The 15077-nt window shown below is 39.0% G+C and overlaps 1 protein-coding gene and 1 long non-coding RNA gene across 5 annotated transcripts in view; one reads left to right on the top strand and one right to left on the bottom strand.

Annotated features, from left to right (window-relative positions):
- KBTBD12 (kelch repeat and BTB domain containing 12) overlaps window positions 1-15077 on the top strand; it is a 75672-nt gene that overhangs the window by 1456 nt on the left and 59139 nt on the right. For 2 of the 4 annotated variants that reach the window (XM_012437227.2, XM_064362105.1), the window contains exons 1-3: window positions 1527-1616; window positions 8808-9989; window positions 14066-14336. In XM_012437227.2, coding sequence (XP_012292650.2) covers window positions 8920-9989; window positions 14066-14336 — 1341 coding nt within the window. In that variant the 5' untranslated portion in view covers window positions 1527-1616; window positions 8808-8919. Of the gene's footprint in view, window positions 1-1235; window positions 1617-8807; window positions 9990-14065; window positions 14337-15077 lie in introns of those variants that run through there. The other 2 variants (XM_012437225.3, XM_012437226.3) reach the window with 2 other exon arrangements.
- Window positions 1-15077, bottom strand: part of LOC105706685 (uncharacterized) — a 133613-nt gene that overhangs the window by 83354 nt on the left and 35182 nt on the right. The gene's annotated exons all lie outside the window — the stretch shown is intronic.

The raw sequence follows: 15077 nt of genomic DNA, 5'->3' as shown, positions 1-15077 counted from the left end.
GGTGGTGTGCGGCTGTAATCCCAGCTACTAGGAAGGCTGAGGCAGGAGAATCACTTGAACTGGGGAGGCAGAGGTTGCTGTGAGCCAAAATCACACCAACCACTGAATGCCAGCCTGGGTGAAAAAACAAGACTCCGTCCCTGCTGTCCCCCACCCACCCCAAAAAAGGACAAACTCTGTATGATTCCGCTCATATAAGGCACCTAGAATAGGCAAATTCATAGAGGTAGAAAGTAGAATAGAGGTTACTGGGTGCTAGAGGGGAAGGAGAAATAAATTATTGTTTAAGGAGTATCAACTTTCTTTTGAGACTATGAAAAAATTCTGGAAATTATACTGGTTATGGCTGAACAACATTGTTAACATAATACCACTCACTGTTTTAAATGATTAACATGGTAAACGTTATGTTACTGTATTTTACCACAATTTTAAAAAATGGAAGAGGGAGGCAAAGAGTTAGTGTCAAAGTGATGCGATGTGAGAAAGCTTCAGCCCTAGTTTCTGGCTTTGAATCTGGAGGAAGGAGCCATGAGCTAAAGAATGAAGATAGTTTCCAGAATCTGCAAAAGGGCAGGGACAGATTCCCTCCTGAAAGCCCCAGAAAGCAGCACAGCCCTGCTGACACCTTGATTTCAACCCAGTGAGACATATTTTGGACTTGTGACCTACAGAGCTAAAATAATAATAAGATAATAAAGTTATGTTGCCACCACTGAAAACAATTTTATTTTGCTTCGTTTTAAGCTAACTGACCTAATACAGCTGCCATATTTTGTGACACTTACCTAAGGAAGGAGAAGGCTTCCCATCCCTGCACATTCCTGGCTAAGTTAGTCCTTTCTCAGGGCTCCTGGAAACCTCCCACTCAGAAAGGTGTAGGGCAAAAAAAATCACAAGCTGGATGGCTTAGGTAGGGTGGCCCGATGCAGCAAATGAAAGTACAAGACCAAAACGAAACCCAACCGAACACCGAGTTAAACGTGAATTGACCATGCAATATTTGGGACACACTTAACACTAAAAATTACTGCCTGTACATCTGCAATTTACCTTTAACTGGGCTCCTGTATTTTACCCGGCAGCCCTACCCCCGGGTCATAGTGAGACCACACACGGGGTCTTTTGCAAGTTTAAAAGACTAACGGGAAGACCTGGCATTTTTCCGATTTCCAAACCCTCTTTAAACACTTGTCCTCGTCCCCTCCCCGCAGGCCTTCAAGTTGCTCTGGCACACGGGCCAGCGCGGGAACACCTTGCGCAGGCGCACAGAGTTCCGTGGGGGATGCTCAGTAGGGTCTGGGACACGCGCGGGAGACCCTGCGCAGGCTCACAGCGGCTGGCGGGGCTACGGCGGGCGGTGCGGTCTCGCGCCACCTCCAAGCCGAGGGCCGCACCTGTCGCCTCGGAGGAGCTGCCAGCGCCCTCCCTCCTCCTCCGCAGGGCGCGGGACCTCTATTTATATCGCTCAGCCGGTACAGGCCCATATTGGGCAGTGCCATCAGTCAGGCCCGCTGGCCACCCTGCGACCCGGGAGTGTCCAGGGCAGGTCGTGGAGCCATCGTGGGGCCCCTGCGGAGCAAGTTGGGCCGCGCCCGGAACCAGGCGACACCTCCGTAAGTAGGGGCAGCGCCCCAGGGGTACGCGGCCCCAGTCACAAGCCCTGCCTCAGCTCCAGGCGAGCCCCAGCACTTGCGCCTCTGCTCTAAGTGACTTCCCTCCGGTCGCCTAGGGCCGGCGCCTGGCATCAGGTCGGACTCAGCAGGAGCTTCCCTTCTAGGCCATCTCCGCCAGGCCAGGGGTCTCTGCTCTTCACCTTCATAGTCTTCATAGTATTATCATCCAACGAATTATCTGACCAATGTATTATTGTGCCTTCCTCGCTAGACTGTAAGCACCACAAAGGTAGGGGCACTTCTCTGTTCTTGGTTGTCTTCCCGGAATCTAAGATAGTGCCTGGCACTTAGAATGGTTCGTTTAAATTCAATAAACGCTGAATGCATCCCTGAGCAACTCTCTTAACTTTAAAGCCGGGAGAATAATTGCCCCACATTTTCCCCAAATGATTCTTAAGAGGAACTAATGAGCTATAATACGGATTAAAGCACTTTGAAAAGTATAAAGCACTGTGAGAATGCAAAACTGTGAACTCAGCAAGAAAAAAAAAAAGAAAACTAGTCTTATTTGTCTTTATCATCCATGTGCCTGGCTGTTACCGGAAGCCCGGTGTGTGGGATGGATTATTATTAAATGAATCAGGCCTTTTTTCATGCTAGTGAGAAGTACAGAGTACATTTAGAGTGGTGCGTGTGTTCTGAGCCATTTCCTATCAGCCTCTGCAAGTATAGGATCTAGCAAGATGGTGTTGCTTAAACAAAACAGGATGTGGAGACAGAATGGTATAAACTGGGTGTAACAAACTTAAATAGCCGTAGGATAATGTAATGGACAGGAAAGAGAAAAGCAACAGCGTAAGAATTACGAATAATGACTGTCACTCAGGTCTCAAAGGGGATAATGGGGCCCAGTAGATGTGCCAGCTGGGATGTGACAGCTGGCTACTCAGGTCCTGCACATTGTTGCCGCATGGGAATTAAGGACTCAGTGTTGCCATAGCTTTCATTTTTTTCAGTAGATGCTGGAATATTTCAGCTTAGCATGTTGACAGCTAATTTACAAAATGAAACAAAAAAACAAAACACCAAAAATACAAACAAACAAACAAAAAACCGAGCAGCCAATTTGTAATCTCAGGCATAAGTGAAGCCAATACCTGGCTTCAGTTGTTCCTTAAGAATGGGGACAAATCCCAGGGAGCAGATGATGACTGGGAATTAATTTTGAGGGTGCAAGTGAAAAGTGGGTATCATAATGCATCAAGCTAAAAGCAAGGGAGTCACTTCTTGCTTTTGATTCTGAATGATTTTGATTCTCATGATTCTGAATGATTTCTTTGACTGGAACAAGAGGATAGCAACTTGAAGCATTAAACACTGATGAGTAGGAGAAAACAGAACTGTTTTTCTGCTGCTCTCACGCAACAATCAACACAGAAAACATCTGTGTCCTCTGCTAACCAAGAGGTATGTGGGCATTTCTCTCCATCAGCAACCAGTCACTTAGTTCTGCAGCAGACACCAGCTGGGTGTCCTTTAACTCAGTGCGATTCTGACACCGTCTACCTGGAGACAGTGTCAGATCCCACAGGTTGAGGGTTCAGTCCCACAGGGCTACCACATTCTTCAGACACTAATCCCAGCATCCAGAACTTTGGGTTTAATTTGCTAGGGCAGCTCACAGAATTCGGGGGAACACTTAAGATTTCCAATTTACTACAAAGGATATTAACAAGGATACAGATGAAGAGATATATAGGGTGAGATATGGGGGAAGGGGTACAGCCAGGTGCACCACTCTTCAGGATCCCTCCACATGTTCAGCTGTCCTGGAAGCTCTCCAAACTCCCTTTTTGGGTTTTCTTATGAAGGCTTCATTACATAGGCATGCTTGATTGAACCATTAGTTGGTGATGAACTTAACTTACTGTCCCCTCCCTTCTCTTCTCCCTGGAGGTCAGGGGATTGAGCTGAAAGTCCCAATCCTCTAATCCTGCCTTGTTCTTTCTGGTGACCAGATCTTATCCTGAAGCTCTAGCGGCTGCCAGCCCTCAGTGAACTCATTAGTGTACAGAATGGCATTTATCACTTTGGAGATCTGAGGATTTTAGGAGTTGTACATTAGGAAAAGGTCAAACATGAAATACATATTTTATAGTATCACAATAAATTTTATATGTAGAAAAAATCTTGGATATAGTGTTTAACATGTATAAAACCTAAAGAAAAAAAGGTTATCCTTAACCTGTAATTTAGGACTAAGCAAGGCATTAATTTAACTGAACAAACCATATTGAGCAACTCCTGTGTCCAGGTGTCATCACAGACAAGAATACAGAAGTGGCCAGGCACAGTGGCTCAAGCATATAGTGCCAACACTTTGGGAGGCCAGGGCAGGAGGATTAATTGAGGCCAGGAGTTTGAGACCAATCTGGGTAACATGGTAAGACTCTGTCTCTACAAAAACATAAAAATAAATTAGGTGTGGTGGTACATATAGTGGTGCAGCTATGGGGGAGGCTGAGGTCCCAGCCTGGGCAACAGAGCAAGACCCTGTCTCTAACATAAATAAGTAAAAATTTTAAAGAATACTGAAGTGACGAACACAAGTCCCTTACCCACAGTGTGCTCATCATTGACAGAAGAGGCAAGCATCTGCAAAAGTGAATGGCAACAGCAGTGCAGCAACCACAATGTACACAATACCAGCAAGGAAGCAAAGGGACATGTTAGTGAGGAAGTGATATCTGAGTTGAATTTTGAAGACCCAGTTGTATTTTTTCAGGTGGATGGGGGAGATATTTCCAACACAGACTTACATGTGTAAAGACAGAACAGCATGTTAAAGGCATTAGAGCTGTGAGTAGTTTGGTACAACTCAAAGATTGAAAAATATAAGGAAGGAAAGTCCGGAGATGAGGCAGGAAAAGTTGGTAGGTGCCAGAATGCCTGGATGAGGGGTAGCATTGGTGAAAACAGGCCCAGGATATTTTCTTTAATGTGGGGTAATAACTTTATACATAGTGGTGGCCAATGTATAAAAGAGTCCAACCCTTAAAAACAGTTTTGTTTTAAACATTGAAACTAGGACATCATTTTCTGACATCATAATGTCACTGTTTCTTGGTTTTCCAACCAATGTCTGTTGAAGGAAGTTTTAAACAGACTGGAATTTAGCCCTATCCAAGTCATTTCGCCTGTCTTCAGTTTTTTGCCTCACTAAAAATCAAGAGTTTGATGTTGATCAACTCTATCATGATTATAAGCTACTCACCATACTGAACATTTTTATGGGAAAAAATACATGCCAGTTTAGGAATGCAGTAACTTCTTTTCCTGCTGAAGCAGGATTAGGAATTGATTTTGCCCTTGCCTCCTATACAGGCTGATACCAGGGGTATTAAGGCAGAGGGAGGGCTAGAACCACAAGTTTTCAAAGCAGTCCTCACCAGACTAGATAGGGAGGTCATAATCTTTTGTTTTTTCCAATCACTCATAAATTGGTCTACCTACACCCTGACACCTTAAAAAGAAAATTCATAATATATCTATTATCTCTCTCGTACATATATATATATACTTTTATTTATATACATATATATACACACATACATATGTAAATCTGTGAATGGCAGTAGCAGTGCAGCAACCACAATATAGCGTTTCCTAGAAAAGAAGGTACAGTCATATATCACATGGTTTACAACATTTAGGTTTCTTAAAAGCTGTAAGTGACTCAAACTCAGTTTTTTAAAATTTTAAACTTATACAATATTTAAGATATACACAGAGGCAGTAAGAATAATAAAGTATGTCTTGGATACCCACCAAACAGCTGGAGAAATTAAATATTTATATAATCGAAACTCCTTGTCATCCTTCCCCACTTGCATTTCTTTTTTTTTTTTTTTTTTTTGAGATGGAGTTTCGCTCTTGTTACCCAGGCTGGAGTGCAATGGCGTTATCTCAGCTCACCGCAACCTCCGCCTCCTGGGTTCAGGCAATTCTCCTGCCTCAGCCTCCTGAGTAGCTGGGATTACAGGCACGCGCCACCATGCCCAGCTAATTTTTTGTATTTTTTAGTAGAGACGGGGTTTTACCATGTTGACCAGGATGGCCTCGATCTCTTGACCTCGTGATCCACCCGCCTCGGCCTCCCAAAGTGCTGGGATTACAGGTGTGAACCAACGCACCCGGCCTGCATTTCTCTTTTTACACAACTCCTGAAGGGAACCACTATCTTGAATTTGGTGTTTGTAATTACCCTTCCTGTCTTTATATTCCACTACAGTTGTACAGATCCTTAAAGAATTTATAATTCCAAACTTACAGAAAAATTCCAAGAATGGTACAAAAAGCTCCTGTATGCCCTATGCCAGATTCACCAAATACTCATACTTACTTTGTCAGAATTGATCATCAGTATTTACTCTATTAGAATACAGAATATTGTTTTGCATATTAGAAACATATCAGTGGTATGTGGCACGTATTCTACAGTCCTTTTCATACATTATTACGTTTGTGAGATATAGCCATTTGTACAAATGTAGATCTAGTTCATTCTTTTTTTTCTGTACAATATTCTCTAGTGAATATACTACAATATGACCTCCTATTAATGGATGTTTAAGTTATTTCCAAATTTTTGCTATTTCAAACAGTGCTGCTATAAATTTAAACTAGTGAAACTTTAGCAAAACATGGAGAGTTTCCTAGAAAAGAAGGCACTGTCATATATCAACCATTATTTAGAGAAAGTAGCAACTTAAGCAGTAAAAATAATATAGTAAAGATAATGTAAACATTATAAGATTAAATATTGTCAAACATCCATGGCTTAAAGAAATTGACATTTTTTGCACCACATTAACATTTACAGTGGTTCATTTCTCAAAATGAAATGTAGCAGACAGGAGTATAACTGCTTTTTGGACTTACAAAGTAATTAGAGTTTATTCTCGTGATTTATATGCGTCTTTGCTACTCCATTTTTCTCTATTATTATGGGTACTATTATTATGAATGCACTAGTTCAGTCTTCTATAAATTGAAGCAGTGAGTAACTTCCCATTTATATCACCGAGAACATTTATACAGTTTTGTTTTGCTGATGAAAGGAGAATGTACTCTGCCTTCATTACAAGGGAAAGTTACTATCAGCTCTCTTCATTTAGAAGCTGTGTCTGTACCCACAGTGGTTTGTATATGGACCCCAATATTTTTATTATTTGAAAAGTGTACAGATATATCCTGCTTCAGCTTTACCAAGCAAGTTTTACCAGGAAAATTGCATATTGTATATGCATGGCCTTATCTAATTTTCCCAAATATTCTTATGAAATTCTCAAAACAAACTTCAGGTGAGAAAACTAGAACATAAAGATGCTACAGAACGTGTTCTTATTGCTAGAAAATAGAGCAAGTCTTCAAACCCATAGTAAGCTCAAAGGTTAGGAACACAGATTTTGGCTTGGGTAACCTAACCTTTGAGCTTACTGTGCTATATCACTGGAAACTAACGATAATGTCCATTTATTGAGCAGTTAGATGCCAAGGACTAACTTAGCTACTTGATTTGTGTACATTATTCCCACTTTACAGATGAAGAAGCCAAGGTTTAGGCTAAACTGGGATCCAAACCAGGGCTCTTTCACTTTAAAGCCCCCATGCGCCATGCCAATGTCTTCTATGTACCTTGTATGTACAAGAAACAATACTGAGAATGTTTTTTGAGGTGTGGTGGCTAATATAACTGCCCAGGTATTTTTCTGAATTTTCATCAGTATATTTATTTGGTCTATAAATCCCTAACAATTAGAGTAGCTTTCAGGACTTGTAATAAATGCAGTTGGAAGGAAGGGATACAACAAAAATATATAGGCCTATTTTTAAAATGTATACTAAACGTTTCTTTAGATTGTTTGAAATAGTTATTTCTGTTTTAAAAGAAATGGTTTTTTGTTGTTGTCAAAGCCAATGTTTTTGAGACAGAGAAACTGCATCCAAGCAAAATATTTATTCAACACATTGATTTATATTTGGGAATCTTGGGATATCCAGATGCTCTTTTTAAAACAGGACCATTACAGTTCTCTCTTTAAAACAGGACTATTTCACTTCTGAAAACTCTTCAGCTGGATTTAAGCAGAGAAGTAGAGAATAGTCACCCCAAAAGGATATTATCTTACTCATAATCTAGAAATGCATTAACTTTTGCCATCAATGTTATTCTCACCACATACAACTTATAGCCAAGTTAGAACTGGAGGTAGACACTTGAGATCCTCTTCTAACATTAAGGTTTCTGACTCTAGGAATGTCCTTTTCAAATCAAAACAGCTAATTAACTTCCTTGAAACATCCTGTTTCCATTTTTCCAGGGAAGATGAAGATGAGACAGCTAGCTTTAAAAAACTTACACTAGTGCTTTTAAGGTGAAGAGAGATTCAGTCTCTGCCACTATGAAATGGGGAAAAAATAAAAGCTGAGCAAGGAGGGAGGACAGAGAAATTGTATGGGTTTATGCATTTTCTAAGTTTAGGGTGATTTAGTTCTGTGTTTTAAATATTGTGACTTTTCACATCAGCTGACATTTGGTAGTGCCTTTCAAAACCCAGTAAATATGATCTTTGTGTTATCTACTGCTTTGAATTATTTGTCCCACATCAAAGTTTGAGCAGAATTTTAGTGGACTTTTTTTCAGTTTTTCTTCTTCCAAGGTATATAGTACAAGGCCTCAGTCATGCATTCGTGGACTGGCCATTATAACAGTTGGGTATATTTTTTGGAGGGGATGCGTACAACATTTTGGGTGATTTTGCATCTCCTTGGGGAGAATATTAACTGATGCCCCGTACCCTTTGCCTGCAGGTCAGCTGTATTTGGTAACTGGAAATGGAATTGCAAAATGTGCCCAGCTTATCACTTCTCTTTCCATACATGTTGGGAGGGAAGTCTTTGCAGTCCTAGAAAAACCTCTGCTGCTGATTAGGAGAATTTGTGACAGCAGTTAATTATTTACCATTTATATAATCAAAAAAATATTTTTAGATACAGAAGTAGTTGTCTTAAACTGCTCTGCTTGGGGTGAATAATATTTGTTTATAAATACTTTTTAAAACAAATGCTACATATGTGAATTATAGAGAACTTTTTCTTAGAAGAAAACTGCCTTTTTTCTTTCCTTAGAAATGTTTGCTGACATCTCTGTAGCTTCGTGAGTAATCAGACATGAAAATAGCCCCTCAGAAATCAAGCTAAACTTAAAGAAGACTTAGTTGGAAACTTTGGAGAGTAGATCATGGAGTGCAAGATTGAGGGAAAAGAAAAATACCAACATAGCTTGAATTTACTGAATCAAATTAAGAACATGAAAGAATTAGCAGAAATGATTGATGTGGTACTCATAGCAGAAGAAGAGAAATTTCCTTGCCACAGACTGGTCCTGGCTGCATTTAGTCCTTATTTCAAAGCTATGTTCACCTGTGGACTACTTGAATGTAATCAAAGGGAAGTCATACTTTATGACATCACAGCAGAAAGTGTGGCAGTGTTATTAAATTACATGTACAATGCAGCTTTGGATATCAATAATGCCAATGTACAGACTGTAGCTATGGCTGCCTATTTTATGCAGATGGAAGAAGTCTTCAGTGTTTGTCAAAAATATATGATGGACCACATGGATGCTTCGAACTGTTTAGGTATCTATTATTTTGCAAAGCAGATTGGAGCTGAAGATTTATCTGATAAATCAAAGAAATATTTATATCAGCACTTTGCCGAGGTGAGCTTACATGAAGAAATACTAGAAATTGAAGTGCACCAATTTTTGACACTTATTAAATCAGATGATCTTAACATATCCAGAGAAGAGAGCATTCTGGACTTAGTTCTGAGATGGGTAAATCATAACAAAGAATTGCGTACAGAGCATCTTGTTGAGCTTTTGAAGCAAGTCAGATTGGAACTTGTAAATCCTTCTTTTTTAAGACAAGCCTTAAGAAGGAACACAATGCTTCTGTGTGATGCAGATTGCGTTGACATAATTCAAAATGCATTCAAAGCCATCAAGACACCCCAACAGCACTCTCTAAATCTGCGCTATGGCATGGAGACTACCAGTCTTCTGCTTTGCATTGGCAACAATTCTTCAGGAATCAGATCAAGACATAGGAGCTATGGGGATGCCAGTTTTTGTTATGATCCTGTATCACGGAAAACCTATTTCATCTCATCTCCCAAGTATGGAGAGGGTTTAGGAAATGTGTGTACTGGTGTTGTCATGGAAAATAACACTATAATTGTGGCTGGAGAAGCAAGTGCCTCTAAACTCTCTAGACAAAAGAACAAGAATGTCGAAATTTATAGGTTTGTATCTAGCAGCAAATTTGCTTAATTATGTTGTTTTGATACTATTAACAGTAGAAGAACTTCAAAAAGTCATCACATCTTAAATTACTTGTAGTCAAAATTACCCTGTAAGTCTCCCATAGGAATAGTATACAGAACATGTTTTTGTGTGTCTGTGTATACATTTATATATATATAATCTATAACTCTAAATATAAATATAGCATAGATAAAATACATAAATATATATAAATATAAATGTAACATATATAGAACTTTCATAATGAAATCGCTCACATTTTTAAATTATTTTTTCTCTTCCTTTAATTAACATATAGTTGAATTTGCATAAGTTAAATGTGTGTATTGTGATCCCATTTTAGTTTTCAATCTTAGCTTTATTTTCCATATATAGGGCCTAATATACTACTTTGCTTTTAAAAATCTTGATATAACAAGAAGGAAAGTTTAACACTGACTCCTTTGAATTTATTTTTTAGTTCATAATTTGGAGTAATAACTAATTTTTTTCTTAACCATAAATTACTAATAATCTGTCAGTTTTCATTCTGTGTCCTTAATTTGTGGATCTTGCTTAAATCTCCAATATTGTAAAATGTTTGTAGTCTAAGAATGCTTTAATCCTAGAATTGCAGTAAGAGGAAAGTATGCCTGCTAAGAAGTAGCATCTCATTTAGGTTTTACTTGTAAGAACACATACATTTATTTACTGTTTATTCAGCCAGTATTAAATGAGAATTTAGCACTTAAATCTAAGTCAGAAAATGAGAAATATGCATATGGAATAAATACTAGATAGTAAAACTCGCCTTCAATATTTTTCTCCTCTCAGGTCTCTTTTACCAGGGTTTGTTTAGGCTTTTCAGTCAGAAAGTAATTCTTAGCAGTGAAGATGGGGCCAAAGAGAGGATGAAGAGGTCTACTATTTTTCTGTCATCTTCTAGCATTACATTATCTGTCTCAAGCTACAGGCCTGTCCCTTTTCCACATTCATACTTTGAAGACCTGTCTAATTTTCCCTAGTAGTGATAGGAGAGAGAATGCAGAGCCCCAGCTGAGTGACCTAGACCTGTGCCCATGGTGGCCAAGCATGTCCCTGAGCCACAAGAACAGCTTCTTCAGAATTATCAGGGAGAGACTAATGAGCCAGCAGAGCAGATCCCCACAGGAAGAAGAAACCTTGGCTTCCTGACGTGGTTCTCACAGGTCCATGCCACCTGTTTTACACTTGCTGTTGGTTGAGTGCCCTTCTTTCCATCTTAGAACCTCTTGACCCAGTACCTCAGGTTTGTTACATATTTCTTTTTCTTCCTCTTCAAGATAGTCTACAATTCTGCCATCAGATCTTTTTTTTTTTTTTTTTAATAAAGACGAGGTTTCACCATGTTGGACAGGCTGGTCTTGAACTCCCGACCTCGGGTGATCGACCCGCCTTGGCCTCCAAAGTGTTTGGATTACAGGCGTGAGCCACCACGCCCGGCCTTTTGTTTGTTTGTTTGTTTTTTGTTTTTTGTTTTTTTTTTTTCAGATCTTATTTTTTTTTTTTGAGGCGGAGTTTCGCTCGTTACCCAGGCTGGAGTGCAATGGCGCGATCTCGGCTCACCGCAACCTCCGCCTCCTGGGTTCAGGCAATTCTCCTGCCTCAGCCTCCTGAGTAGCTGGGATTACAGGCACGCGCCACCATGCCCAGCTAATTTTTGGTATTAGTAGAGACAGGGTTTCACCATGTTGACCAGGACGGTCTCAATCTCTTGACCTCGTGATCCACCCGTCTCGGCCTCCCAAAGTGCTGGGATTACAGGCTTGAGCCACCGCACCCGGCCTTTCAGATCTTATTTTTAATAAACCTCCAACCCTGTCAAAGTGTCTTTCAGTTTTAGTCCTCAAACATCTTTCCTTTTAACTTGTTGAAAGCCCATTTCCCTTTCTAACAGCAAATTCCTAACTATATACCCCATGCTTTCCTTCCTATTTATCTTGAACTTAACCAGGTTCCCATCACCAACCATCTCCTCCACACTGGTCAGGGTTAGGGTAAAAGTTATTAGTTACCACCATCATTTCCTCCAATAATGAAACTGTCAGAAGCATTGCTTTAGGCTTAAATGGAACTTCCAGCTGATGATCTATGTAATTAAAATCTCCTAGCATTACTGAAGATCACTGTAGTGCCAGTTTTGTGATATGGATGAGAAATTTATCATCCTGTGCTACATCCTTGTTATATTATTTGTGTACCTTATTCTTTTGATCTTTGTCCAGATGCTCTTCAGTTTGCCTCTACTCATAGATTTCCATGCAGATATATTTCTTACTGACTTAAAAGAGGAAGTAGACTAGTACTCTGAAGATTATTTCTTCCAAAAAAGATGTACCTTTCCATCTCCTTCACTTATCTCCATTTGTCTTTAAACTATCAACCTCTATTAACAATGAATGCTTTTGTCACTATTGTTTTTTTTATGTCATAGCCACTTAATACTAAGTTTTAGAGTTTTATCTGGGCATTATCTCTCCCCGTTTTCAGTTCTAAATGTGAAAACAAAAATCAGATTAGCAAGTCACCCAGCAAACATCTACTTCCTAACCTTTATGGGATGTACTTCACTCCTAGCCTATTTTCTTAGACTATGTCTCAGAAAACCCAAATCCATTTTTTAAAGTTCATTTATATATTCATTCAGTTGGCTTTACTTTGGTAGCCGCCACATATATTACAGATACCTATTCCTCCTTTCTCTTCTAAAATTTATGCAATTAAAAACAGTGATGAAAATATCACCTGTGATTCTAGAGACTTTGGTTCTCTGCCTAGAATTACATAGAAGACAGCCATTATAAGGTTTGATAAATTTCTGCCTTCAGCTGTGACAAGCCAGGCATGCCCCCTTAGAAAGGAGCATGCCTTCCAACTTCCCTGTCAAGCCTCAAGTAAAGAGGTCTCTCTGGGAAAGAAGGGAAGAGTTGGCTTAGACAACTGGGAAAAATTCCTATCATAGAATTAACTGTCAGGTGTTAAATGAAAAATAAGTAGTCTATACTTAAACATTGTACTCTGTATAAAACAAAAATATCATAATTTCCTCATTTATTTCTAAATTAACAACTTTTTTCTTAATTTCCATGTTTTTCTGTTTTTTTGTGTTTTGTTTAATTTTGAATTCCAGATGTACTTTCTGGATTTTCTGGCACATTTAATTTCACATATTTTATCCCACTGTCCCCATTAAGTACTTTTGTCCTTTTCAGACTGTGTATCTTCAATCATGATTGGAGATAAAGACTTACCATTATCATGATGCAAGACAAAGACAGCTGCAAACTCATCTACACAGTGACCATATAATGCCCCCTCACACACATAACCAGTTAATGTGTTGGATTCTAAAAGGCATTGAGAGACTATATATACTAGTGTCCCTAGCTCTTAAGACTCTTCTTAGACTGATACTCTGGAAGAAATTACCGAAATTGCCATATCTAGTAGATTAAAATAGATGTTAAGTGCCCAACAGACATCTACACAGTACTCTTGACCCAACTGTAAGCCAGCTGGAACCACAACAGTTCTTAAAATTCTACATATGAGAAATTTATGAATTGAGATGTTTTTAGATTCTCTGCCCTAAAACTGTGATTTCTTTAATGTTCATATTAAAGTGGTATTTCTTGTCCATAGAATAAGGCATACTTGTATTTTTGCTTACTTTTATGGTAAAATTACAAATGATTTGCTGAAAAGCTTTCTATTCATTCTTGATTTTCTTTCCTGGAATTAGAAAATGAAGGCTAGTCCTGGGTAATCTATACTTTTTCTCTATATTTTTTTTCTAAAATTCTTCAGGTATATGTGGTTAATTATTTTAAAGCACATTATATTTTGTTCATCATGGCTTAAAAAAAAAAAAAAAGCAAACGTATATCACTATCTTGTATTAATGCTTTTTTGTCCTCCAATTGAAAGAACCCTATCTCATTATTTTTGGTCAGAAAATAAATAAGTGTATTTCTTGGGTTAATTGCTTTCATCTTACCTCTAATCCTGGATACTCTCTCTCTCTCTTGATTTGCAGGTATCATGATAGAGGAAACCAGTTTTGGGAAAAGTTATGCACAGCTGAATTTCGAGAACTCTATGCTCTGGGCAGTATTCATAATGACCTCTATGTTATAGGAGGACAAATGAAAATTAAAAACCAGTATCTTATTACAAACTATGTTGATAAGTACTCTGTAGAATGGGACAATTGGAAAAGGGTGTCTCCCCTTCCACTGCAATTGGCATGTCATGCTGTAGTGACAGTGAATAATAAACTTTATGTGATTGGAGGCTGGACCCCTCAGGTTAAGAAATTTTCTGTATACACAATTGGCATGGCTATACTAAGGCTGTCTGCTATTTTACAAATTGTTGTAGTTGTTGAATACTAAAAGAGTGTGACTTATATTTTGGTAAAATGCTTTCTGTTTTATAGAATATAACTTAAGGTTTTAAAGTGTTAAAGCAATTTAGCAGAATGGGTTTTTAAAGTGTGTTTTCATAGACATGACTTGATTCACTATTCATGCTGTGTTCTTCATAATCCTCCCATCCTTGCTAATTATGAAAGATGTTTGTGCTGTGGGATTATCTGTAGGGAGCATCTAACTAGGAGGAAGAAAAGCTGGATCCTCATCCAGTTCTGTGTGTCTAATAGCTCTGTGACCTAAAGCAAGTAAATCATAGTCCTTTTCCATATTTAAAATTCTTACCCTAAGTGAGACACTAGAATACTGATCTGTGATGGCACAATCATTTCTATGAAAGCATACTGTGATTGTAACACTTGATGTTTTTATTGGGCATCAGCAGGCAGAGAACCCAGAATACTGTTTCTCTTGAAGCCCAGTGAAGTGATGGCAAACCAGAACAAAAAATCGGGTGTGTGGCCACAGTGGCCTTCTCCCTCCCCTCTAGATATCCTCTCTAGGTGCCTGGGAGCACTCTTCATAGCATCACTCCAGCTGCCTTATGCCCTGGCCAGCTGGACTTTCTAAAAACACTAATCTCACTCGCTGATAGGTCATCCTCATGGTATAAAGTAA

This window comes from Aotus nancymaae, unplaced genomic scaffold (genome assembly GCF_030222135.1).
Source record: "Aotus nancymaae isolate 86718 unplaced genomic scaffold, 86718_ANA_hifiasm-v0.15.2.pri h1tg000046l, whole genome shotgun sequence".
In the NCBI taxonomy this organism is placed as follows: domain Eukaryota; kingdom Metazoa; phylum Chordata; class Mammalia; order Primates; family Aotidae; genus Aotus; species Aotus nancymaae.
This window is presented reverse-complemented; position numbering and strand designations above follow the sequence as displayed.